Raw genomic sequence first — 26,554 nt, forward strand, 5'->3', positions numbered from 1 at the left:
CACCCGCCACCGGGCTAATATATTTTTTTTTTCCTTTTTTTGAGACAGAGTCTTGCTCAGGCGCCAGGCTGGGGTGCAATGGCGCGATCTCGGCTCACTGCAATCTCCACCTCCTGGGTTCAAGCAATTCTCCTGCCTCAGCCTCCGGAGTAGCTGGGACTACAGGCGCGAGCCACCACGCCCAGCTAATTTTTGTATTTTTAGTAGAGACAGGGTTTCACCATGTTGGCCAGGATGGTCTCGATCTCTTGACCTCGTGATCCGCCCGCCTCGGCCTCCTAAAGTGCTGGGATTACAGGCGTGAGCCACTGCGCCCGGCTAATTTTTTTTTTTTTTTTTTTTTTTTTTTTTGAGACGTTGTTTCGCTCTTGTTACCCAGGCTGGAGTGCAATGGCGCGATCTTGGCTCACCGCAACCTCCGCCTCCTGGGTTCGAGCAATTCTCCTGCCTCAGCCTCCTGAGTAGCTGGGATTACAGGCACGCGCCACCATGCCCAGCTAATTTTTTGTATTTTTAGTAGAGACGGGGTTTCACCATGTTGACCAGGTTGGTCTCAATCTCTCGACCTCGTGATCCACCCGCCTCGGCCTCCCAAAGTGCTGGGATTACAGGCTTGAGCCACCGCGCCCGGCCTTAATTTTTGTATTTTTGATAGAGATGGGGTTTCACCATGCTGGCCAGGGTGGAACCTCCTGGCCTCAAGTGATCTGCCTTCCTGGGCCTCCCAAAGTGCTGGGGTTACAGGTGTGAGCCACTGCGCCCGGCCTCAGGTTTTTACTATTTCCAACAAATGTATGTATGTTGAGTAACATCAGAAGAGGTGGATGGCCAGGTGCCTTGGCTGTAATCCCAGCATTTTGGGAAGCAGAGGCAGGAGGATCCCCTTAGCCCAGGAATTCAAGACCAGCCTGGGCAACATAGGGAGAACGCTGTTCTCTACAAAAAATAGAAAAAATTAGCCGGGTGTGGTGGCATGTGCCTGTAGTCCCAGCTACTAAGGAGGCTGAGGCTAGAGGATCACCTGAGCCTGGGGAGGTCGAGGCGGCAGCGAGCTGTGATCGTGCCACTGCACTCCAGCCTGGGCAACACAGAAAGAGCCTGTCTCCAAAAAAAGAGATTGGGGTGAGGGTGGCTGTGGGAGTGGGGGTAGGAGTGGAAGTGGCCTTTTCATTGGCTCACTGCATGTGAGTGACCCCACAGCCTAGAAATACCAGAGCAGCTCATCGGAACGGGCTGGAAATTCACCCAGTTGACCAGAGGGCTTTGAACCTTGTATTAATTTGGAGGCTGACTCTCCTCTGAACTCGATTCCCTTTTGGCTGTTTGGCAGGGTCAACGAGACATTCCCTGGGTCGTTCCACGCGGCTTCATTCAGGGAGCCCTCTAGGTCTTCGCTTCCCCTCTCCCCCGCACAGTGCTGTTTTCCAGCGGGGGGACCCGACGCACACTTAAGGCTCCAACAAAGTGGGTGCCAAAAAGGGAATGGGAAGAATATGCTGTATCTCACAAAAAGCGTCCAAGCAGTCGTCTGGAAAAGCCAGAACTTCAATGGTGCATCCAGGTGGGCTGGGGATGGGAGAGGAACGCTTTCCTCCAGCCTTTAGGGCCGGCCCTGAGCAAGTGGTCGGTCGGGAGGTGGCTGCCGAAAGGGGCTCCCCCGAGTCGGTAGTGGCCCGAAATCTAGGCCGCATCCACCGCCCGGCGCCTAGCGCAGGGGCAGCAGCCGGGTCGCGAGGGGGTGCTCCGGGTGTTCCCGCCGGCTTGGGGAACTTTCCCAGGATCGGCCTGGCGGCGCCCTGCAGTCCCCGCATTTGGCTAAACAAAGCGAGCGCTGCCGGCGCGGCCCGCCCGAGGGCGCCGCGGGAAGAACCTGGGCAGGTGCGCGCCGCGGGCGAGCCAGGACAAAGTTGCGGCGCCCCCTCCCGCGCTCTGCGCCCCGCCAGGCTCTCCTCGCCGCCGCCTCCGATCCTCCCGGCCGGGCCTCCCTTCCCCCGCTCTTCGCCTCCTCCCTTTCTTCTCCCTGCCCGCCGCCTCGCCGCTACTTCAGTCTTCGCAGGCTCTCGCCTCCCCAGCCCTCCCCGGCGCGGGGTCGAGCGGGCGAGGGCGCGCAGGGGGCGGTGCTCGGCGGGCGCAGGCGGTTCCGCGCTCGGGTTTCCCGCGGCCGTGGCCAATCCCCGCGCTGCCCGGGGCGGCGTCGCGCCCGAGCCGAGCCCGACGGCTCCTCCCGCCCCCGCCCCCTGCGCGCCCGCCACCCGGGCAGAGAAGAGGAGCGCGCCGCCGCGCAGAGCAAGCTGAGCGGAGCCGAGCCGAGCCGGGGGCGCAGAGCGCGGGAGGCGGCGGCGGCGCGGAGCCCAGGTGAGCTGGCGGTAGCCGGGCCCAGGGCGGGGGACGCAGCCGCCGCGGCCCCGGGCGCCCGCTCCTTTTCCCTCACAAGGCGGGGGACCGCCGCCGGGATGGCACACAAAGCCCCGAGGCTGGCCTGGGGCTCCTAACGCCGAGGGACCCCACGTGCGCCACCCCACGCCACGCCACGTGGAGGGACAGGGTCCCCGACACCCCTTCTCCCGCGTCCTCAGGGCGCCCTGGGCCTCGGGGTGGCCTCCTCAGCTGGGCCGCGCCCTGTCCGGGTGGCAGGGGCGGTCCTGGAGTTTGGAACCGCTGCCGCTGGGGGCCGGGGCCGTCAGGGTTCGTGGAGGCGGCCGAGGCCCACCCCGTCGCGTTTGACAGGTGGGGAAACCCGGAGCGCTCCCGGGAAGAGAGGACCAGCGGACTTCGGGCACCCCCCACGCCGCAGCCTGCCTATCTCGGGGCAAACCCAGGCCCTGGTGGCTTGTACACCAGGTGGCAGGACCCTAGGCCAGCAGTTGCGGGGACCTAGAGGACCTTTGGCTGTCTTCGGTCTGCCCTTTCACCGCCCCCACCGCACCTCTTTTCTCAGCCGGAGCCTCACAGGCTTGGTCCTTCTGACCTACATTCACCTCGGGGCTGCAGTATGCTGTGAATGCAGAGAGGTGTCCGCCTGGCTCTCAGGGACGCTGGACCCAGCCCCTCTCAGCATTGGGGCTCGGTGCCTGGGGTGCCACCCCACCCAGCCTTGAGCTTTTCCTGACTTCCCCCCAGCCCCTGCACTGCCCAGTTGAGGAAGTGGGGTGCTTCCACAGCTCTGCGAGCCTGCTCCCCCCCCCCCCCGCCGCTCTCACTTGGTGCCCCTCCGATCTCCCTCAGAAGGTTGAGGGGGAGGGATGGAGCTTTGGGGAGGGCATCTCAGTGCCATCAGCAAGAGGGGGCACCTGGCCTCCGCATGGGACCTGCAGTGCCCATTTTCCTACAGGCAACTTTTACCTTCCTCAGCCTGGTGTTGGGAGTCCCCACGCAGGGGACAGAAACTTCAGGTGCCCTAGAGCTGTGCTGCCGTTAGCCACTCCCCTCCCCTAGCTCTGCCTCCAGAGGAGAGAGAAGAGGATGGCTTTTTGTCCCCATAAGCTCCTTTGTTCCTTGGAGGAGGCGGGGGCTGCAGTAAGGGGAGGGCTTTGGGGGAGTCAGCCGCCCTCTTCCCTAATCACCCCACAAAAACGTGCAGTTTCGGAATAAACAGTGTGCAGGACCCGCAAATGCAGCTTTAGCGTGAGCCCCAGATCCCCTTGCAGACTGCTGCTCGTGTACCCTTCCTGTGGAAGCAGGCATTGTGATGAGGACGCGGAACACATTTTTGTAATGAAGGGTAACAGCCATCATTTGATGAGCCCCTAACTTGGATAATAGTAAGACTTACTTGTTTTTTTTTTATTTACTGAGAGTGAGTCTCGCTCTGTTGCCCAGGCTGGAGTGTAGCGGCATGATCTCGGTTCCCGGGTTCAAGCGATTCTTGTGCCTCTCAGCCTTCCCAGTAGCTGGGACTACAGGCACCCGCCACCACGCCTGGCTAATTTTTGTATTTTTAGTAGAGGCAGGGTTTCACCACATTGGCCAGGCTGGTCTTGAACTTCTCACCTCAAGCGATCCACTTACCTCAGCCTCCCAAAGTGCTGGGATTATAGGCATGAGCCACCTGCGGGCCCTAGACAATAATAATAACAATGTTAACAACTAACATCTATTGAGTTCTTGCTGCGTGCCAGATTCTGTGCTGTGTTGCCTGCATTATCTCATTTCATGCCTACCAAATCCTACAAAGCAGGGAATTTTATTTTAGCCCTATTGTAGAGATTAGGGGATTGAGGTTTACAAAAATTCTGCAGTGTTGCTAGGATTTAGCCCCATTTTATGGAAGGGCTCAGAGACGTTGAGCAACTTGCCCAGGGTCACACAGCCAATGCAGGCATGTCAGGCCTTAGAACCTTTGTGCTTTGCCACCGGTTCTAGAGCAGAGGCCCTTGCAAGGCTGCCCTCAGCCACTTGAGGAGCCCAGGTGCTTGTTTGGTTTTCTCACTAAATCACTGTTTGCCGATGCAGCTCTATGCAGGGTCTGTAGCACTACCCGTCCTGAAACTTGCCTAGTGGGCTGGCAAATATAGTCACTAATAACTACGCACTAGTTCTCATCTGCGGGTGGCCCCACCCTCCTGACAAGGATTTGGGAAAGTGTGGGGATGACGTTTGGTTGTCAAAATGATGCTAAGTCCGCCACTGTGAATGTATAAACGCTTCAAAAAATAAAAAAAAGATGCTAAGCACTCTTGGCTTTTAGTGGGCAAGACCCAGGGATGCCCGCTAAAGTGTCCAGGGCCACGACATAAAGCATCACCCTGCTCAAATGCCAGTAGCGCCACTGCTGAAGAACATGATAAGAAATGAGTGCTGTCACAATGGTAGAAGCAGAGGGCATTGAGGGTTCTGGAGAAATCTCAGGCTGGTGTGAATCTGGGAGGCTCCCTGAAGGAGGTGTCATTTGTGCGGAGCCTTGAAGGATGGGCCAGAAATCAGAGATTGGGTGGGAGTAGGAGGGGAAGGGCATAGGGTGGAATGACCTAGCAAAGGGAACTTTGTATGGTAGCAGGGGGTTTCCTCTTTGAGAACCTCATCCTAGATGGAAGATGGGTGGCCAGACACCACTCTCAGGGGAAAGGACCGGGCCAAGTGGGGTAGGCCAAGCCTGTTTTGAAGGCATTTTGGCCCCCATTTTTTTTTTTTTTTGAGACGGAGTTTCGCTCTTGTTACCCAGGCTGGAGTGCAATGGCGGGATCTTGGCTCACCGCAACCTCCGCCTCCTGGGTTCAGGCAATTCTCCTGCCTCAGCCTCCTGAGTAGCTGGGACTACAGGCGCACGACACCATGCCCAACTAATTTTTTGTATTTTTAGTAGAGACGGGGTTTCACCATGTTGACCAGGATGGTCTCGATCTCTCGACCTCCTGATCCACCCGTCTCTGCCTCCCAAAGTGCTGGGATTATAGGCTGGCCCAAATTTTAACATGGGCCACAGAATCACCATTATTCTATCAATTCATTGTATGGAAAGGCTGAGAGAGGCTGAGTAATTTGCAGAGGGTCACCTGTGACCTTCCCTCCCCAGCATGCTTTCTTCTTGTTGCTATGGCAAATGTTTCATTTCCTGATCCTGGGGATTTGGGGCAAATGATATTTCAGATTTTCCGTTAAATCAGAGCATCTTATATTGCTTTTTGTTTGTTTTGATTTTTTGAGATGGATTTTCGCTCTTGTGTCCCAAGCTGGAGTGCAGTGGCATGATCTTGGCTCACTGCAACCTCCACCTCCCAGGTTCAAGTGATTCTTCTGCCTCAGCCTCCAGAGCAGCTGGGGTTACAGACGCATGCTACCACGTCTGGCTAATTTTTTGTATTTTTAGTAGACACGCGGTTTCACCATGTTGGCCAAGCTGGTCTCGAACTCCGGACCTCAGGTGATCCTCCTGCCTCAGTCTCGAACTCCGGACCTCAGGTGATCCTCCTGCCTCAGCCTGAGGCAGGAGGATCACCTGAGGTCCGGAGTTCGAGACCAGCCTGGCCAACATGATAAAACCTCATCTCTACTAAACATACAAAAATTAGCCAGACGTGATGGAGCGTGCCTGTAATTCTAGCTACTTGGGAGATTGAGGCAGGAGAATAGCTTGAACTGGGGAGGCAGAGGTTGCAGTGAGCCATCATGCCACTGAACTCCAGCTTGGGTAACAGAGTGAGACTCTGCTTTAAAAAAAAAAAAGGGAGGCCGGGCGCGGTGGCTCAAGCCTGTAATCCCAGCACTTTGGGAGGCCGAGGCGGGTGGATCACGAGGTCGAGAGATCAAGACCATCCTGGTCAACATGGTGAAACCCCGTCTCTACTAAAAATACAAAAAATTAGCTGGGCATGGTGGCTCATGCCTGTAATCCCAGCTACTCAGGAGGCTGAGGCAGGAGAATTGCCTGAACCCAGGAGGCGGAGGTTGCGGTGAGCCGAGATCGCGCCATTGCACTCCAGCCTGGGTAACAAGAGCGGAACTCCGTCTCAAAAAAAAAAAAAAAAAAAAAAAAGGAGGAGGGGAAGGCAAGGAAGGCCTGAGAACTCCGGAAGAGAAGGTGCATCAGGGAAGGATACAGACCCCAGAGGACCTTAAGCCTTGATTTTCTCATCTATGAAATGGAGCCACCCACACCTACCTAGAGGGTGGCTATAGAGTTGATCTTCTATATGGAAGTCCCCAGTACACAGCTCGGCTCAATGTAATTGTTCCAAACAGATCACACCCTCCCTTCCTCTCCATACTCTGCCTCCCCACTCTGAAACACAGGGGGAAAGGAGGGGCGTGGGGTCAGGGGACGGGGTTCAGGAGCTGATCTCCGCTGGGCTTCCTCTCAGGCCAGCTTTCCATTTCTGCTTTCTTGGTGGGTATTCCTGGCAAAGCTATCAGGACAGACTGGGCTGCCTCCACTCATGGCCACAGGGCCGTGGCACTGACTGACTGGTTAGGTTTTCTCTACTTTGTGGATTTATTTACTTGGAAAAAAAGTCTCACAAAATATGTACTAATAAAATCACATGGGGACCTGCATTTAACAAATCATGGCTGGGTGCAGTGGCTTACAACTGTAATCCCAACACCTTTGGATGCCAAGGCAGGAGGATCACTTGAGCCCAAGAGTTCAGGACTAGCCTAGACCTTGTCTCTACAAAGAAAATTAAAAATATTAGCCAGGCGTGGTGGTGCAGGCCTGTAGTCCCAGCTACTCGAGGGCTGAGGCAGGAGGATCTCTTGAGCCTGGGAGGTTGAGGCTGCAGTAAGCCATGATGGCACTACTACATTTCAGCCTGGGCAACAGAGCGAGACCCCATCTCAAAAACAAAATCAAAACAAACAAATAACCATCATAACTGAAAAGAATGGAACTGAATAAAATCTAGACTGTCCCTGAAAAATCACACTTGTAATGAAATGACCATGACTTGATCCAGGAGGCAATGGGTTTGTTTTATTTTGAGACGGAGTTTCGCTCTTGTTGCCCAGGCTGGAGTGCAGTCACACTGATCTTGGCTCACTGCAGCCTCCACCTCTGGGGTTCCAGCGATTCTCCTGCCTCAGCCTCTGGAGCAGCTGGGATTACAGGTGTGCGCCACCACGCCTGGCTAATTTTTGTATTTTTAGTAGAGACGGGGTTTCACCATGTTGTCTAGGGTGGTCTCGAACTCCTGACCTCAAGTGATCCACCCACCTGGGCCTCCCGAAGTGCTGGGATTACAGGCGTGAGTCACAGTGCCTGGCTTTGGCTCCTTATCCTGGCAGATTATGTTCATTTTCTGATGGAGTCCACCTACCCTGGGAGGTTATGGGATGGAAAACATTTCTGAATAGTTTTTTGGTCTGAAAAATAAGATTTGGCATTACTATTTGTTTTCTACGCTGATTGGACCCCTTCTTCAACAAAACCAAAATAATAACAATAAAAAAGCCATCTTTAAAATGGTGTGTATTCTGTTAGGTATTGTAGGGAAGACCCCTGGCACCTGCTTTCCCTGTCAGGGACGTTAATGATCAAAATGGGAAAGGGATGATTTTAGCTGCCCATGTTTTCAGTTTCTGTGGTGTGTGTCGTATTGCCACTGAATTTCTTTTTTCAATTATGAAACATTTTAAGCATAGAGAAAAGCCAAAGTTTTGTTTTGCTTTGTTTTTTTTTTGAACTGGCTCGCTTTTTGGAAAGCTGGAAGGAGGCCCGGGAGGTGACGGAAACGGGGCAGAGCGGGGTGCCCTGGCTCTGTATCCTCAACCCTTCACCCAGCCCACTCTTTTGGTTGGGCGGGGGCGCTGGTGACAAGCTGTGCCCTGGGAACTGAGAAATGCTGGGGCTTGGTTCCTGTCCCCCGAGAAGCTCCCAGGTGAGTGGCCTTTTGGAAAAGATGAACAATTCTGGCATCCTTTCCCTTTTGAAAAGGAACGAAAGAAAATGAGAAGATTCTGTTGTGCCCCCACCCCCACCCCCACCCCCACCCCACCCCACCCCACCCCACCCCACCCCATCCTGAAAGCTGCCGAGAAACTATTTTTATGTTGCCTCTTTTTATCCTGGTGGCTTCTGTAAATAGTTGAGAGACGGCAGTTGCCGAGATAAAAATGCTAATTCCAACCTGGAAAAGAGAGAGGGATGGTGGTCCTTGGAGGAGAGGCAGGTGGGAGTCAGCAGTAGGCCAAGGTGATGCCCCTCTGCCCGTGCTTAAGCATGAGGCAGGAACCCAGTGGGTGGGGAAGGAGGTCTGTGGGTGGTGCCTGAGAGAAGCTTCTGTTAGAGAAGTTTAAATGGGGAACTAGTGTTTTGCGGGGGCCAGGGTGCAGGGGGAAAGCACATTCCCTTTTTGGTTTTTGAAATGTGCTTTGGGGCATTGCCTTCAAGGCTTCTGGCAGAGAAATATTTCATTTAGGTTCATCCCAGACAGTGCTGCCCTCTGGGTCCAGGCGTGGGGACAGGGTGGGCCCCTCAGAGCTGTAGAGCTGGCTCCCTGCCCTCTTCCTGTCCCTCACCTGAGGAGGCTTGCAGCTAGATTTAGCATGACGTCCAAAAGGTGGGGAGGAGGGAGGAAGAAGGGTCGTGGGTGGCCCAGGCACCGATGCCTGTGTGTTTCGAGCTGTCCCTCTCCATCTCTGATTTGCCATGAGCATGCTGGAGTTGAAGTCTTTTTCTTGTTCATTACAAACTGAAATTCCAGGTGTTTTCCAACCTCTTCTTTCTGTTCCATGAAAGCTTGGGAAGGGTGCAGTGGGGGAAGAGGAAGGAAGATGGTTTCTACCCTTTATTTCTAAATATCTCCCTCCCCTAAACACACACCCAGAGTCACCCCGACATTCATAACTTCCTCACACTTCAAGACTGGGGCTACCTGTGCACATCTGGCCTTATTTTTATTAATATTTTTAAAAATTTAACATTTTTTTTGAGAAAGAGCCTTTCTCTGTTGCTCAGGCTAGAATGCAGTGGTGCAATCACAGCTCACTACGGCCTCAACCACCTGGCCTCGCGGGATCCTGCCACCTCAGCCTCCCACGGAGCTGGGACCACAGGTGTGCAGCACCACATTGGGATAATTTTTAAATTTTTTTTGTGGCAATGGGGTCTTGCTGTGTTGCCCAAGCTGGTCTCAAACTCCTGGCCTCAAGCAGTTGTCCTCAGCCTCCCAAAGCACTAGGATTACAGGCGTTAGCCACCACTGTGCCTGGCCCACACCGGGCTTTAGATGCCTGACTGCATGACTGGGGCCATTCTTTCAATGCCTTTTTGTTATTGACTGAGTAACAGCTGCCTAAGAACTCTTAAGGCAAGTTGGCCCTGGCGAGCAGCAAGACAGGGGAGCTGCTTGCTCTGAGCATCCAGGATGGCAGGAGTCACTGGGCTGCAGGACAGGCCACCTGGACCTCTTCCTGGTCTCACTTGCAAGCCTGCTGGGCTGCCTGGATGAGGTCATGTCAACCTCCCTGAGTGTCAGTGACTGCATCTGCAGCCTCTCTTGTGTTGATTGCAAAAGCCGTGTGAGAGCGTGCTCTTACGACACACGGAAGCAAGGGTGGGAAATTATATGCATACACTTTTTAATTTTGTGAAATGTGATGCATATGGACAAGGGCTAGAAGGGAAGAGGGAAACAGTGAAGTCAGCAAGGTGGGATTAGAGAGTTCAGAGATTTTGTTTTAAAATAGATTGAAACCGGCTAGGCGCAGTGGCTCATGCCTGTAATCCCAGCACTTTGGAAGGCTGAGACAGGTAGATCTCTTGAGCCCAGGAGTTTGAGACCAGCCTGGGTAACATGGTGAAATGCCATCTCTACAGAAAAGACAAAAAATTAGCCAAGTGTGGTGGTGTGTGCCTGTAGTCCCAGCTACTCGGGAGGTAAAGTGGGAGGATCACCTGAGCCCAGGAGTTCGAGACTGCAGTGAGCTATGATTGCACCACTGCACTCCAGCCTGGGCAATAGGGTGAGACCCTGTCTCACACACACAAAAAGGAAGCCAATTGAGTGCCTTGAATTTGAATTCAGTAACTGCCCAAGTTCTCTCTTGGCAACAGCTTCTATGTGGTGAGCATTCACACCTGTGCCCTCCTGAAACACTCATTAGCTGGATGATGGTGGGCAAGGCGGTCAGGCTCCCTGTGCCTCAGTTTCCTCACTGGTGGAACAGGGATTAACAATAGGACCTATTGAGCCAGGCATAATGGTGCACACCTGTAGTTGCAGCTACTTAGGGGGCTTGAACGCTAGAGCCCAGGAGATCAAGTCTTCCATGAGCAGAGATTGTGCCACTGTCCTCCAGCCTGGGTGGCAGAGTGAGACCCTGTCTCAAAAAAACCAAACGAAACAGCACCTATCACTCATGAGGTGGTTATGACAATTAAATGAGATGACACAGGCTTAGAAGAGTGCCAGGCACCGAAGAAGGCTAGCCGTTAGTATCACTGCATCTGCCGCAATGCGATTCTTGTGTTGAAAATGCCAGTTTCTTCTCCTCTGCCTGTTCATCAGCCCTTCCCTGCCCCATCCTTGATGTTTTCAGATTAAAAGAAAGGAGAAAAGCAGTGTTGGAAGTGCTGGTTGAAGGCTGTCCAGGTTGCCAGAGGCCTTCCTTACAGCTGCCTGGCAGTTTGGCTTAGGTAAGAGCCTTGGGGTGTAGGGAGATAGCAGCTTTCCTCTCGGTCAGCTCTGTCATTGGTAAGTCAGGGCCCTTGACTGTAAATGATGGAAAACTTATTATGAAATAGCATAAGCAAAAATGGAAATACATGAGCTTCTGGCATGGCTGAATCCAGGTGCCCAAACAATGTCTTCAGTCTCAGCTCTTTTCCGTCTATTATCTCTCTTTTCTCTTCTGAGACTTCCTTCTGAAGCAGGGTTCTCCCCAGCCCCTGGTAGCTTTAGGAATATATCCTCTGAGCTCTAGGTTCAATAGAAAGGACACTTTTCAACACTTCCACAAAACCACAGAATAAGATCCAATAGACTGACTTGGGTCACACATATCTCTTTTTTTGATACAGGGTTTCACTGTGTCACCCAGGCTGGAGTGCAGTGGTGTGATCACTACTCACTGCCGCCTCAACCTCCCCAGCTCAAATGATCCTCCCACCTCAGCCTCCCTCGTAGCTAGGACTACAGGTATACACCACCATGCCCAGCTAGCTTTTTGTATTTTTGTAGAGATGAGGTCTCCCCATGTTGCCCAGGCTGATCTCAATCTCCTGGGCTCAAGGGATCTGCCCATCTTAGCCTTCCAAAGTGCTAGAAGTACAGGTGTGAGCCACTGTACTCTTCTCTTTCTTTCTTTCTTTCTTTTTTTTTTTTCAGATGAGATCTTGCTCTGTTGCCCATGCTGGAGTGCAATGCAGTGGTGTGATCTTAGTTCACTGCAGCCTCCTCCTCCTGGGTTCAAGTGATTCTCGTGCCTCAGCCTTCTGAGTAGCTGGAATAACAGGGATGTGCCACCATACCCGGCTAATTTTTGTATTTTTAGTAGAAATGGAGTTTCACCATGGTGGCTAGGCTGGTTTTGAACTTCGGCCTCAAGTGATCTGCCCACCTTGGCCTCCCAAAGTGCTGGGATTACAGGTGTGAGCCACCGCACTCAGCCTCACATCTACTCTTGAGTTACCCACTTGACTAGAGCAATTGATGACTGGCTGGCCAGGCTTGAGTCATGTTTGAATCTCTGAAGCTGATGGTAGGGTCAGCTCCATAGGACCACCTCTTACATGGAGGGATGGCTTCCCAGACATATATTGAGCTACTGTTACCAGACTAAAGAAACGTCAACTAGGCCAGCTAAAGAAAGCTTCTGACCTTCTTAGTGGCCTTGGCATGGAATAAATAACAACTTCTAGCCAGTATTGACTGAATGCTAGCAGTGTCCTAGAAAGTTCTAGGCCCTGGAATTCGGCTGTAAACAAGGAGAGCAAAGTCACAGCGCTCAGGAGTTAGTCGTGTCCATGTCCTTGTGCCCAAACCCTGTGCATTTCTCCTCCAAGCACTTTTTTTTTTTAAAAATAATTTTTTTTTTTTTTAAAAGATGGGGTTTCACCATGATGGCCAGGCTGGTCTTGAACTCCTGACCTCAGGTGATCCATCCACCTCAGCCTCCCAAAGTGCTAGGATCACAGGTGTGCGTCACCGCGCCTGGCTTCTCTCCAAGCACTTTGAGATCCTGTGCCTTCGCTCTCGACTCTTTCAAACAGGCTGAGGTTCCCATGAAGGCAGAGGAATGGGCTGCGTGTTCTCCCTGGTTAGAGATTTTGGCCCAGCCTGGACTTTATTGAGAATGCCATACGTGGACATGGCAAGGCTGCACCTGTAATTGTTGGCCCCTTCCTGAAAAACAGGCGTCCCCAAACTTTTTACACAGGGCGCCAGTTCACTGTCCCTCAGACCGTTGGAGAGCCACCACATACTGTGCTCCTCTCACTGACCACCAATGAAAGAGGTGCCCCTTCCTGAAGTGCGGCAGGGGGCCGGATAAATGGCCTCAGTAGTTTGGGGACGCCTGCTGAAAAACGTAGCCTGGTCGGGCACATGGACTCAGCTGTAATCCCAACACTGGGAAGCTGAGGCGGGTGGATCACTTGAAATCAGGAGTTCAAGACCAGCCCTAGGCAACATGGTGAAACCCTGTCTCCGCTGAAAAATACAAATATTAGCTGGGCATGGTGGTGCGCCTGTAGTCCCCGGCTACTTGACAAGCTGAGGCAGGAGAATTGCTTAAACCTGGGAGGCAGAGGTTGCAGTGAGCTGAGATCACACCACGACACTCCAGCCTGGGCAACAGAACAAGACTCTGTCTCAAAAACAACGACAACAACAGCAGTCAGCCCAATTGTCGCCCTGCCTGGAACCACTAAGTGATTTGGGCAAATCAGTAAATCCTTCTGAGCCTTCATTTTTCTCATTGGTTGAATGAAACGGTCAGAGCAGGTGACCACCGATGTGCGTCCATCTTCGCACTGACATTCAGTGACTCAAAAGCGGGGGCTGCAGACTCAGACACCTGTAGTGGGGAGGCAGGGCGTGAGATATGAGCCAAGGGGAGGGCGTGGCCCGTGGCCGGCAGCCTGTCCTCAGCTTCAGGGAGGCACTGGGGAGTGGTGAGGACTGTGGCATGCTGGCGAGGGTGTCCCCTGCCAGAGCTGCAGCGAGTGGTTGCTAGGATAGAACAGAGGCCCAGTGCTATCAGTGTGCAGTTCTTCAAGAGAATCTGGAAACTTGCACTTTTTTCTGAAATCTCCTGGCTCTGAAATGTTGGCATCTCATTCGGATCATTATTTATTTATTTATTTAGAGATAGACCCTCACTCTGCCACCCAGGCTGGAGTGCAGTGGTGCAATCATAGTTCACTACAGCCTCCAACTCCTGGGCTCAAGCCATCTTCCTGCCTCAGCCTCCTGAGTAGCTGAGACTACAGGTGTGAGCTACCAACCCCAACTAATTTTTAAAAATTTTTGTAGAGATGGGGTCTCACTATGTTGCCCAGGCTGATCTTGAACTCTTAGCATCAAGCCATCCTCCCACTTCAGCCTCCAAGAATGCTGGGATTATGGCCATGAGCACCTCTTCTTCAGATAGCTTTGAACCTCGTGTACAGCCAACATGTTGGTGGCCACATGTCATCCAGGAGTCAGTGCTTGCAACTTTTCTGTTTTAGGGACTATGATGAGGACAGGGTGTCTGAAGCCTGAGAGATCTCGATTGCCATCTGACAAGGGAGGGCCTTTGTCTTTGGGGACCCAGTTGTTCACTGGCCCCAAACTAAAGAGAACTGAAGGAGAGCCTGTTGTAACAGTTGGTGTCACTGGATCTGATAACCCTGCTTAGCTAGGCAAGGGCCCTGGGTCTGGAATATTCCAGCACTGCCTCTGCGGATGCAGCTGAGCCTCTCAGGTCTCCCCGCTGAGCTTTGGGAAATGCATCAGAGTCTGTGGCCTCCAAGGCAGCCGGCTTCCCTGAACCCCACTGGTTGGGCGGGGTGCTGTATTATCTTCCTAGAGAAGCTGTGACCAAGCCCCACTCGCCGGGTGGCTTGAAAGACAGAGGTCTGTTCTGTCAGTTCTGGAGGCCAGAAGTCTGGATCAAGCTTCAGCAGGACTGGTTCCTTCTGAGCGCTGGAGGGGAGTCTGTTCCAGGCCTCCGTCCTGGCGGCTGGTGGTGGTTGACAATCTGACACTCCTAGGCCTGTAGAAGGAGCCCCCACCCACCTCCGTGTCTGCGTGGCTGTCTCCCTCTGTGCTGTCTGTGCGTCTGCATTTCCCCTTTACTAGACTAGGCCTGTTGGACTAATGACCTCATTTTCACTTCATCATCTCTGTAAAGGCCTATCTCCAAATAAGGCCACATTCTGAGGTCCTGAGGGTTAGAACTGCCACATACCTTTTCGGGGGACACAGTTCAACTCACAGCAGGATCCGAGCCCAGTCCCTGTAGCTTTGCCCTGGGCCGCCCTTGACTCTAGTCTTCATCATCATTATCATCATCATCGGCTTCCCACAAAGCTCTGGCTTCTTCCAGCCCCTGCTCCTCAACTTGCTTCCTGCTCCCGAGCTCCAGACCCGGGGAACTTGTTTCTGCTGCCCTCCCTCTCCCACCTCTTTTCCATAGGGGGCCTTCTCAGAAGCTGTTTCCTCTGCTGGGAACAAATTTCTGCTCCCTTAGCACCTACTCACCCTGTAGGTTTCAGCCTAAGTAGCCTTTCCCCAAGAGGGGCCTTCTTTCACCCACCTTTAGCTCTCAAGTAGGCCCCTCTGCTGTGCTCTTTGGTCACACCCTGGTCTTCTGCCCTAGCCTGTGCTTGTAGATTCACTTGTACATCTCCTGTTTTTTTTTTTTTTTTAAGACGGAGTCTCATCCTCTTGCCCAGGCTGGAGTGCAGTGGTGCAATCTCGGCTCACTGCAACCTCCACCTCCAGGTTCAAGCGATTCTCCTGCCTCAGCCTCCTGAGTAGCTGGGATTACAGGTGCCCACCACCGCACCCAGCTAATTTTTTTGTGTTTTTTAGTAGAGATGGCGTTTTACCATGTTGGTCAGACTGGTCTCAAACTCCTGACCTTGTGATCTGCCCACCTCGGCCTCCCAAAGTGCTGGGATTACAGGTGTGAGCCACCCTTGGCTCTCACCTACTTTTTTTTTTTTTTTTAGACAAAGTCTCGCTCTGTCATCTAGGCTGGAGTGCAGTGGTGTGATCTTGGCTCACTGCAACCTCCACCTCCCGTGTTCAAATGATTCTCCTGACTCAGTCCCGAGTATCTGGGATTATAGGCGCAAGCCACCATACTCAGCTAATTTTTGCATTTTTAGTAGAGACGGGGGTTTCACCATGTTGGTCTTGCTGGTTTCGAACTCCTGACCTCAGGTGATCCACCCACCTCGACCTCCCAAAGTGCTAGGATTACAGGTGTGAGCCACCATGCCTGGCCTTGTGCACCTACTTTTAAATGTTGGTACCCTTCACTGGACGGTCAGTCCCTTGAGGGCAAAACCACATCTGTTTTGTTTATCCAGCAGATGATCATTCCTTTATAATTACTCGATGAAAGAACACATGAATGAATTTCCTCGAGGACCTCTGTGGGCCTCAGTTTCCCCACGTGAGACAGAATGTGGCTGGCTGAGCCCATTTTCCCAGGGGGGACATTGATGTCCGAGGCAGGACATCATCCATGGCCTTGGCAGGATCCTTGAAGCTGTTTTGGGCCTTTATGTTGTGCCTGGGATGAGGCAGCCTCAAGTGTGTCTGGGCTTGGGAGCATCTCCTTGGCACCCATCGGCAGCTTGCTGTGGGGGAGGCAGTGGATGCAGCTTGGAAACAGCCCCTAGGAAAGGAGGTGTTTCCTGGAGGCCTGTGCCACTTGGCTTCCTGGCAGAGGAAGGAACGTTTCCCTCATCCTGGCCCGGGTCCCGGGTCCATCTGCTTCAGGAAGGCTCTTGTGGCTCATGACGAGCTGCCCTGTGAGAGGGAAGAGGGTGGATGCATGGCCTTGGGGGATGGCCTCTGCTTGGATTTCTTGGCAGGGATTCGGGGCCAGGGTCGACATTTTGTCAAATCCAATCAACTTTGCAAAAAGGTCGTCTCTCTCTCCATCCCTGGAATTGAATGCTTCACTGTCCTTCCCTGGCAGAGGGCCTGTTCTGTGAGGGTTACGTGGCCAGGTGGTTAGCTCGTGCTGGGTGCCTGATGAGAGCTCAATTGAATGTTAGCTGTTGCTGTTTCCAGGCTGAACTATTATCTCTTTGCATGATTTCTTTCTCCTGGACAGAGTGTTGGTAGCTTTCATCAGATCTTTGTAGGGTCTGTGACCCCCAAACCATTCAGGACACTGGCCTAGACTCTGTAGGCATCTGTGAGACAGGAAGCCCCTGGATGGCCGGGCGTGGTGGCTCATGCCTGTAATCTCAGCACTTTGGGAGGCCAAGGTAGGCGGATCACCTGAGGTCAGGAGTTCGAGATTAGCCTGGCCAACATGGTGAAACCTCATCTCTACTAAAATACAAAAATTTGCCAGGCATGAAGGCGGGCGCCGGTAATCAAAGCTACTTGGGAGACTGAGACGGGAGAACTGCTTGAACCCGGAGACGGTGTTTGCAGTGAGCCAAGATCATACCACTGTACTCTAGCCTGAGCGGCTGAGACTCTGTCTCAAAAAAAAAAAAAAAAAGAAGAAGCCCCTGGATGTACCTCGTCCTGTCAGATCCTGTGGCACTGAGGCCTGCGTCCCCTGGGCTCCTCTCTGCTGAGCTCTGGGGTTTCATGCCTGCCCCGCCAGCGCTGAGGCCACTGCCCTGGGTCCGAGGCATCTTTTCTCTCCCTCCTCCTCCAGACCAAAAAGGCTGAGACTCCGTGAGAGCTGTGAGGGAGGCCCCGTCCAGATGCCAGCTTGCCAAGGAGGCTGATTAAAAGCAGCCTTGCCGGGGGCGGATGGCTTGGTGCCCTTGACCTGGAGTCGGGATTGATAAGCAATTGTATTTCTGTTGGTGGAAAAAAAATCTTCATTGACTTTCCCAGGCACTGCCAGGCCTCATTTGCTTCTCAGGAACCCTTGCAGCCCTGTCAGAGGCAGCTCTAGGATGGGGGAGACACTGCCTGCCCTTGGGGACGTAGGCCACACGGCCAGGGCTGAGGGACACACCCAGGAGCAGGCTAGCTCGCCTGGACATCAGTCCTCATGGGAACATTCCAGAGCATAGGCTACCTACTATAGCAGGCCATGGGCAACTGTATTAGTCTGTTTTTGTGCTGCTGATAAAGACACACCTGAGACTGGGCAATTTACAACAGAAAGAGGTTTTATTGGACCTATAGTTTCACGTAGCTGGGGAAGCCTCACAATCATGGCAGAAGGCAAGGAGGAGCAAGTCCCGTCTTACATGGAAGGCAGCAGGCAGACAGAATGGGGAAGATGTCAAAGCAGAACCCCCTGCTAAAAGCCATCAAATCTGGTGAGACTCACTACCATGAGAACAGTATGGGAGAAACCACCCCCATGTTTCAGTGATCTCCCACCAGGTCCCTCCTACAACACATGGGAATTATGGGAGTGCAATTCAAGATGAGATTTGGGTGGGGACGCAGAGTCAAACCATATCAGCATCCAACAGGTAATTGTTGAAGGAACAGTTTCTGAGCACTTAACCACGTGCTGTGCCGGGTGTGATGCTGAGCGCTTGGTTCATCTAATCCTATGACTATCAGATGGGCACCGACTTTACAGGATGCTTTACAGGATTACTTTAAGCTGAGCTTCAGGGGATCTGAGTTTCCTCTTCTGGGAGATAAGGATCATGGAAAGGATAAGTAAAGTAGCAGCAGCTAAGGACACAGAGAAATATTGAACTTGAGTTGTATTCTCTCATTGACAGGGAAGCTGAAACAGGGACAGAGTTGATGATTTCTTTCTCAGATACAGTAAGGGGGTGGGGGATAGAAGAATAGGAGATAAGACCTCCGGCCCCATCTGATCCCATAGCATATGAGGCCTTATCATCATAACTTCTATCATGGCTACAGGTATTTTCTTGCCTTTAAATTTTTTTTTTTTTTTTTTGCACGGGCATGGTGGCTCACACCTGTAATCTCAACACTTTGGGAGGCCGAAGCGGGTGGATCACCTGAGGTCAGGAGTTTGAGACTAGCCTGACCAACATGGAGAAACCCCGTCTCTACTAAAACACACACACACACACACACACACACACACACACACACACACACTTTTTTTTTTTTTGAGATGGAGTCTCCCTCTGTCACCTGGACTGGAGTGCAGTGGCATGATCTCGCCTCACTGCAACCTCTGCCTCCTGGGTTCCAGTGATTCTCCTGCCTCAGCCTCCTGAATAGCTGGGATTACAGGCACCCACCACCACACCCAGCTAATTTTTGTATTTTTAGTAGAGATGTGGTTTCACCATGTTGGCCAGGCTGGTCTGGAACTCCTGACCTCAAGTGATCCACCTGCCTCGGCCTCCCAAGGTGTGGGGATTATAGGTGTGGACCACTGCATCTGGCCTGAATCAGACTATTCTAGATTCTTTATGTAACTGAAATCTTACCATACTTGTTTTTTAGTATCTGGCTTGTTTCACTTAGCGTATGTCTTCACGGTTTGTCTGTGTTGTATCGTGAGTCAGTTTCCTTCCTTTTGTGGCTGTGTAGTATTCCGTTGTGTGGCTCTGCCACATTTTGTTTATTCATCGTCTGTTGATGGACACTTGGTTATTTCCACCTTTTGGCTATTATGAATGATGTTGCTGTGAACACTGGTGTACAAGTATCTGTTTGAATCTCTGCTTTCAATTCTTTTGGGTCTACACCTAGGAGGGGAATTGCTGGTTATATGGTAACTCCATGTTTCAGTTTTTGGGGGAACCACCAGGCTGCCTTACTGTAGTTTGAATTTGCAGTTCTCTCACTATGCGGTTGAGCATCTTGCCACATGATTGGCCTCTTTGGTGTTCTTTTACCACACTCTCTGTGCATGAATCAGGCCTGTGTCAGCGCTGGAACGTTGTGTTTTTCCCTTGTGCCTTTCCCGTTGGACTTTCCCTGCTACCTGCTTGGCATAGTAGCTATTCCATCAATTCTTCTCTGTCCGAGAGGGCTGAGGGACGTTTTCTGCCTCTCAGCCAGATCCTCCAGGGAGCTCTGTCTTTCCGCTGTCTTATACCTTCCTCTCTGTTCCCCACCCACCACCACGCAGTGTCATCAGAGATACCATTTTATTAATTCATAAACTCTCTACTGAGTCCCTACTGTTTTCCTGGGACCTGCAGAGAGACCCTTTGTGATATGGGTGATTGGCATGGAGTGGCCATCGTCCACAGGTGTCTGTCTACGGATGTACTCCTTGAATTCCAGCGATACCTGTGACATTTGTCCAGCAGAATTTGTCAAACATGTGAACCAAAGGTTAATGTTCTGTCCCAGAGACAGTAAGATTTGACAGCCTAAGGGGGATGTGTTAATCTTTTTTTTATTTTTTGTGGGGGATGAGTCTTGTTCTGTTGCCCAGGCTGGAGTGCAGTGGCGCGATCTCGGCTCACTCATTGCAACCTCCGCTTCCCGGGTTCAAGTGATTTCCTGTCTCAGCCTCCTGAGTAGCTGGGATTACAGGTGCCTGCCACCATGCCCGGATAATTTTTGTGTTTTCCGTAGAGATAGGGTTTCACCGTGTTGGCCAGGCTGGTCTCGAACTTGTGACCTCAGGTGATCCACCCTCCTCGGCCTCCCAAGGTTCTGAGATTACAGGAGCGAGCCCCTGCACCCGGCCTTTTTGTTTTTTCTTTTCTTTTTTTGAGACGGAGTCTCATGTTGTCGCCCAGCTTGGAGTGCAATGGTGTGATCTCAGCTCACTTCACCCTCCACCTCCTGGGTTCAAGCGATTCTCCTCCCTCAGCCTTCTGAGTAGCTGGGATTACAGGTGTGTGCCACCACGCCCGGCTAATTTTTGTATTTTTAGTAGAGATGGAGTTTTACCATGTTGATCAGGCTGGTCTCAAACTCCTGACCTACCTACCTCGGACTCCCGAAGTGCTGAGATTACAGGCGTGAGCCATTGCACCTGGCCTTTTTTTTTTTTTTTAATTGAGATAAAAATTCATATAATATTTTTAAGTTGACCACTTTAAAGCATATAGTTTAGTAGCATTTAGTACCTTCACGATATTGTGCAACCATTACCTCTCATTCCAAAACATTTTAATCACCCTAAAAGGAAATGCCATACCCCTTAGCAGTCATTTCCCACACCTGCTAACGTCACCATCCCCATAGTCCTAGGCAACCACTAGTCCACTTTCTGACTTGGGTCGCATGTTCTAAAAATTTCATATAAATAGAATCATATATATATGACCTTTCGCGACTGGCTTCCTTCACTTAGCATAATATTCTAGAGTTTCATCCATATTGTGGCATATACTTGATTCCCCCGCAACCTTTTTTTTTTTTTTTTTTTTTTTTGAGACAGTTTTGCTCTGTTGCGCAGGCTGCAATGCAGTGCATGATCTTGGCTCATGCACCCTCCGCCTCCCGGTTCCAGCAGTTCTCCTGCCTCAGCCTCCTGAGTAGCTGGGATTATAGGCGTGTGCCACCATGTCTGGCTAATTTTTGTATTTTTAGTAGAGGCAAGGTTTCACCATGTTGGCAAGACTGATCTGGAATTCCCGTCCTGAAGTGATCTGCCTGACTTGGCCTCCCAAAGTGCTGGGATTACAGGTGTGAGCCACCGTGCCCAGCCCTGACCTTCATTTTTAGTGCCCAGCATTTAAAAATATTTGAAATAATTGCTAATGCGAAAAGGTCAGGCAACCTTATTAACCTCCTTAGGCCGTCTCTTGGGAAAAAACAAAGCGCAATAGTAGGTTCAGATTCCTGCTGAGCGACAGTTGGCTTGAGCTGGAAGCAGCTGTCAATTCTGTAGGGGACATATGTGCTCTATTTCGGGGTTTTCTTATGCTTGTACCTATAAGAATTGAGTTAGGAATTGCTGTCATGGTGTATGAGAAGGGGCTTTTAAAATGAGAAGATGCAAGCTGGGTGTGGTGGCACGTGCCTGTAGTCCCAGCTACTTGGGAGGCTGAGATGGGAGGGTTGCTTGAGCCTAGGATTTCAAGGGTACAGCTACGATTGCGCCACTGTATTCCTACCTGGGCAGCAGAGAAAGAGAGAGACCTTGTCTCAAAAAAAAAAGCTGGGGGGTGGGGGGGCAGAAAAGATGCAGACTGTGCTTTTCTGTATAGACTGAGATCAGATTACAGTGTGTGTGTGTGTATATATATATATATATATATATGTGTATATATATATATATATATATATATATATATATATGGGTTTTTTTTTTTCGAAAAGGAATCTTGCTCTGTTGCCAGGCGGGAGCGCAGTGGTGTGATCTTGGCTCACTGCAACTTCTGCCTCCTGGGTTCAAGCGATTCCCCTGCCTCAGCCTCCTGAGTAGCTGGGATTACAGGTGCGCGTCACCATGTCCAGTGAATTTTTTGTATTTTAGTAGAGACGGGGTTTCACCCTGTTGGCCAGGAGGGTCTCAATCTCTTGACCTTGTGATCCACCCACCTTGGCCTCCCAAAGTGCTGGGATTACAGGTGTGAGTCACCGCACCCAGCGCACACCATATTTTGCAAGATTTTTTTAGGATGTCAACTAGAGGCAGGAATTAGCAGCCTGGGCCAGGAAGAGAGGTGCCCCTTCCCTGTCCCTGCCCACAGGAGCTGGGCTGGCTGACCCTTCCCTCTCCACAGGTGGCTCCGCTGCCGGATGGGAGCGCCCCAGTGTGCTGGATGAAGCTGGCACATGCACCATGTCATCATGTGTCTCTAGCCAGCCCAGCAGCAACCGGGCCACCCCCCAGGATGATCTGGGGGGCAGGGGCAGCAGCAGCAGCGAAAGCCAGCAGCCCTGTGCGGCCCTGCGGGGCCTCTCATCCTTGAGCATCCACCTGGGCATGGAGTCCTTCATCGTGGTCACCGAGTGTGAGCCGGGCTGTGCTGTGGACCTCGGCCTGGCCCGGGACCGGCCTCTGGAGGCCGATGGCCAAGAGGCCCCCCTCGACACCTCCGGGTCCCAGGCCCGGTCCCACGTCTCTGGTCGCAAGCTGTCCCTGCAAGAGCGATCCCAGGCTGGGCTGGCAGCCGGCGGCAGCCTGGACATGAACGGACGCTGCATCTGCCCGTCCTTGCCCTACTCGCCGGTCAGCTCCCCGCAGTCCTCGCCTCGGCTGCCCCGGCGGCCCACAGTGGAGTCTCACCATGTCTCCATCACGGGTATGCAGGTGCGTGAGTCGGTGGTAAGCCAGGTCCTGGGGGTCCCCGGTGCCCTTCCCTGCCCCCAGGAGGGTCTCTGTGGAAGGATGAGGTCCCCCAAAAGGATTTGAGTGCAACCCTTCACCTGGGAGTTGACTCCAGAGAACCTGGGGGGTGGCTAGCGCCAAAAGGGGGCCCTAGGGGGGTTGTGAATCAGCATGGGGAAGGGAACGCAGTCAGCAAAGCATGGGTTATGGAGCTGGTTACCAGTGTGGAGTGTGGGCCGCTGGGGCTTGTTCCTTCGGGGGGACCCTGGGGAACGGCACAGCACAGCAGCCTCAGAGTCATCCCACCAGGGGCAAAGGAGCTGGGGTGTGTACATTCATGGGTGAGAGCTGTTGGGGCAGGTGTGTGTGACCCGCTGCGGGTGTGGACAGAGCAGCGGCAGGGCCAGAGAGAGCCTCCAGCAAAGAGACTGAGGTGTGGGTGAGCGCAAGTTATGAGGGAGTGAAGTGGTCACTGAGAGCCTGGTGACCCCCCGCCTGGCTGAGCGTGTGTTGGCACCAGGCACCAGGTTCAGCACTTCGTGACCATTTCTCACAGGACCCCCTACCATGAACTCTGGGGGGCAGATTAGAACTCAGATCCCCACCGGGGTTCACAGGGCCCTGTGTGGTCTGGCCCTTCCCCACCCCTCCTGCCATTCTGTTGCCTGCTCCCTAAGCTCCCTCTGTTCCTGCCTTCTTCGAATTCCTTGGAATCCAAGCTTTTGTCCGCCTAGGGTCTTTACTCTGGCTGCTGCTTCTGCTTGGAACCACCTCCCCCCCACCCCATGCCAGCTTTGTAAGGCCTGTTCCGTCTCATGTCCAAGTCTAATCTCCAGTATCACCTCCTCCAAAAGGCTTCCTGGGCCACCCTCCCTAAAGTACCCCCAGCCTCTCTCTACCCCATGGCCCTATTTACTTTCCTTCATGACGTTCGTCAGCATCTGATGATCTGTGTGTTGGTTTCATTGTTTGTTACCTGTCTTCAGAATGTAATCTCCATAGGAACATTTTGTTTACCCCCAACCCCACTCCCATCCTCAGTGCCTAGCACAGTGCCTGTCATGTAGCAGGAGTGAAAAAATAATTGTTGAAGGAATTAATTAATTTAATTGGAAGAAGACTCAACATCAGGATGCCTTTCTAAAGGGGCTAATTTTTTTTTTTTAGATGCAGTCTCGCTCTGTCACCCAGGCTGGAGTGCAATGGCTTGATCTTGGCTCACTGCAACCTCCGTCTTCCAGATTCAAGTGATTCTCCTGCCTCAGCCTCCCTAGTAGCTGGGACTACAGGCGTGTGCCATCACACCCAGCTAATTTTTTTTTTTTTTTTTTTTTACTAGAGATGGGGTTTCACCATATTGGCCAGGCTGGTCTTGAACTCCTGACCTTAAGTGATCCACCCGCCTTGGCCTCCCCAAGTGCTGGGATTACAGGTATGAGCCACCGTGCCCAGCCAAAGGGACTGATTTTAAAGGGGCTAAGGGGGCTACGTTTTGAAGGCTAGGAAAAACTTTCATCATTGGAGATGGGGCCCTGGAGAGTTCAGAGCAGGGAGAATTCACAGCGTGAGCCAAAGACAGAGCTAGGACCCATGAGCAATGGCTCCTTTTTAGCTTAGCTTCTTTCACGGCATGATGATTTTGAGATTTATCCATGTTGTGGCATATATTCGTAGTTCCTTTTTTATTGCTGAATAAATTCCATTGTATGGATGTACCACAGTTTGTATATCCGTTCACCTGTTGAAGGACATTTGAATTGCTTCCAATTTTTTATTATTACAACTAAAGTTGTTATTAATATTTATATGCAAGTCTTTGTAAATAGATTTTCACTTCTTTTGGATAGAATGGCCTGTGGTATGGTAGGTGTTTGTTAAGAAATTGCCAAGGCCTGGTGCAGTGGCTCGTGCCTGTAATCCCAGATACTTGGGTGACTGAGGCAGAAGGATTGCTTAAGACCAGGAGTTTGAGACCAGCCTGGGTAACATAGCAAGACCCATCTCTCCAAAAAACAAAACAGGCTAGGGGCGATGGCTCACACCTGTAATCCCAGCACTTTGGGAGGCTGAAGTGGGCAGATCACTTGAGGCCAGGAGTTGGAGACCAGCCTGGCCAACATGGTGAAACCCCGTCTCTGCTAAAAATACAAAAATTAGCTGGGTGTGGTGGCACATTCCTGTAGTCCCAGCTGCTTGAGAGGCTGAGGTGGCAGGATCTTTTGAACCCAATAGTTCGAGGTTACAGTGAGCTGTGATCTTGCCATTCTACTTTAGCCTGGGAACAGAATGATACCCTGCCTCAATGCCTTAAAAAAAAAAAAAAAAAAAAAAAGAAGAAGAAGAAAAGAAACTGACAAACTGTTTTCCAAAAAGAGTACCCCCTTTTACATTCCTACCAGCGGCATATAAAAATTTCATTTGCTCTGCATTCTTCCACTACTTGGTCTGATCAATCTCCTTTTTAATTTTTTTTTTTTTTTAGACAGGATCTCATTCTGTCACCCAGGCTGGAATGCAGTGTGGTGCAATCATTGCTCATTGTAGCCTCAATTTCCCATGCTCAATGAATCCTCCCACCTCAGCCTCCTCAGTAGCTGGGACTCAATGTACACGCCACCATGCCCGGCTAATTTTTGTATTTTTTTTTGTAGAGACAGAGTTTCACCATATTGCACAGGCTGGTCTTGAACTCCTGGGCTCAAGCAGTCCACCTGCCTTGGCCTCCCAAAGTGCTGGGATTACAGGTGTGAGCCACCTCACCCAGCCTGATTAGTCCTCTTGAGTTTTGCCAGCCTAGTGGATACAGTTTTAATTTACGTTTACCTGATGACTAGTGATGGCGAGTGTCTTTTCCTGTGCTTATGTCCACTTGTATATTTTCTTTGGAGGAATTTCCGTTCAAATCTTCTGCTCATTTTTAAATTGGGTTGTTGGTCATCTTATTGAGTTGTAAGTGTCCTTTGTCTAATATCTGTGCTGCGAATCTGAAGTTTGAGGCCTGCCTTTTTGTTTACGTCCTTGCTTTCCTTTCTTTTCTTTCTCCTTTTCTTTTTTTTTTTTGAGACGGAGGTTCGCTCTTGTTACCCAGGCTGGAGTGCAATGGCGCGATCTCGGCTCACCGCAACCTCCGCCTCCTGGGTTCAGGCAATTCTCCTGCCTCAGCCTCCTGAGTAGCTGGGATTACAGGCACGTGCCACCATGCCCAGCTAATTTTTTGTATTTTTAGTAGAGACGGGGTTTCACCATGTTGACCAGGATGGTCTCGATCTCTCGACCTCGTGATCCACCCGCCTCGGCCTCCCAAAGTGCTGGGATTACAGGCGTGAGCCACCGCGCCCGGCTTCTTTCTCCTTTTCTTTCTCCCTTCCCTTCCCCTTCTCTTTCCCTTCCTTCCCTTCCCTTTCTCTTTCTTTTTCTCTTTCTCTTTCCCCTGCCCTCCACTCCCCTCCCCTACCTTCCCCTCCCCTGCCCTCCCCACCCGCCCTCTCTTCTTCCCTTTCTTTCTCTTCCCTTTTTTTCCCTCTCTCTCTCTCTCTTTTTTTTTTTTTTTTTTGATAGTCTCACTTTGTTGCCAAGGCTGGAATGCAGTGGTGTGATGATAGCTCACTGTTACCTCAAACTTCTGGGCTCAGGCAGTCCTCCTGCCTTGACCTCCTAAAGTGTTGAGTTTATAGGCATGAGCCACTGTACTTGGCTGTTTTGATTTTTTTCGTAGTGTGTCAAAGAGCCAAAGTTTTGGCCGGGAGCGGTGGCTCATACCTATAATCCCAGCACTTTGGGAGGCTGAGGTGGTCAA

General features: G+C 51.8%; 1 protein-coding gene across 9 annotated transcripts in view; it reads left to right on the forward strand.

Moving 5' to 3' along the window:
• The first annotated feature begins 2,227 nt into the window (after positions 1–2,227).
• The window catches only part of CAMKK2 (calcium/calmodulin dependent protein kinase kinase 2), a 61,698-nt gene continuing 37,371 nt past the window's right edge, over positions 2,228–26,554 (forward strand). For 5 of the 9 annotated variants that reach the window (XM_039472346.2, XM_039472349.2, XM_039472350.2 and 2 more), the window contains exons 1-2: positions 2,230–2,355; positions 22,211–22,740. In XM_039472346.2, the coding sequence (XP_039328280.1) occupies positions 22,270–22,740 (471 nt within the window). In that variant the 5' untranslated portion in view covers positions 2,230–2,355; positions 22,211–22,269. Of the gene's footprint in view, positions 2,356–6,766; positions 8,313–22,210; positions 22,741–26,554 lie in introns of those variants that run through there. The other 4 variants (XM_039472348.2, XM_074402147.1, XM_074402149.1 and 1 more) reach the window with 3 other exon arrangements.

Source organism: Saimiri boliviensis, chromosome 7 (assembly GCF_048565385.1).
Source record: "Saimiri boliviensis isolate mSaiBol1 chromosome 7, mSaiBol1.pri, whole genome shotgun sequence".
In the NCBI taxonomy this organism is placed as follows: domain Eukaryota; kingdom Metazoa; phylum Chordata; class Mammalia; order Primates; family Cebidae; genus Saimiri; species Saimiri boliviensis.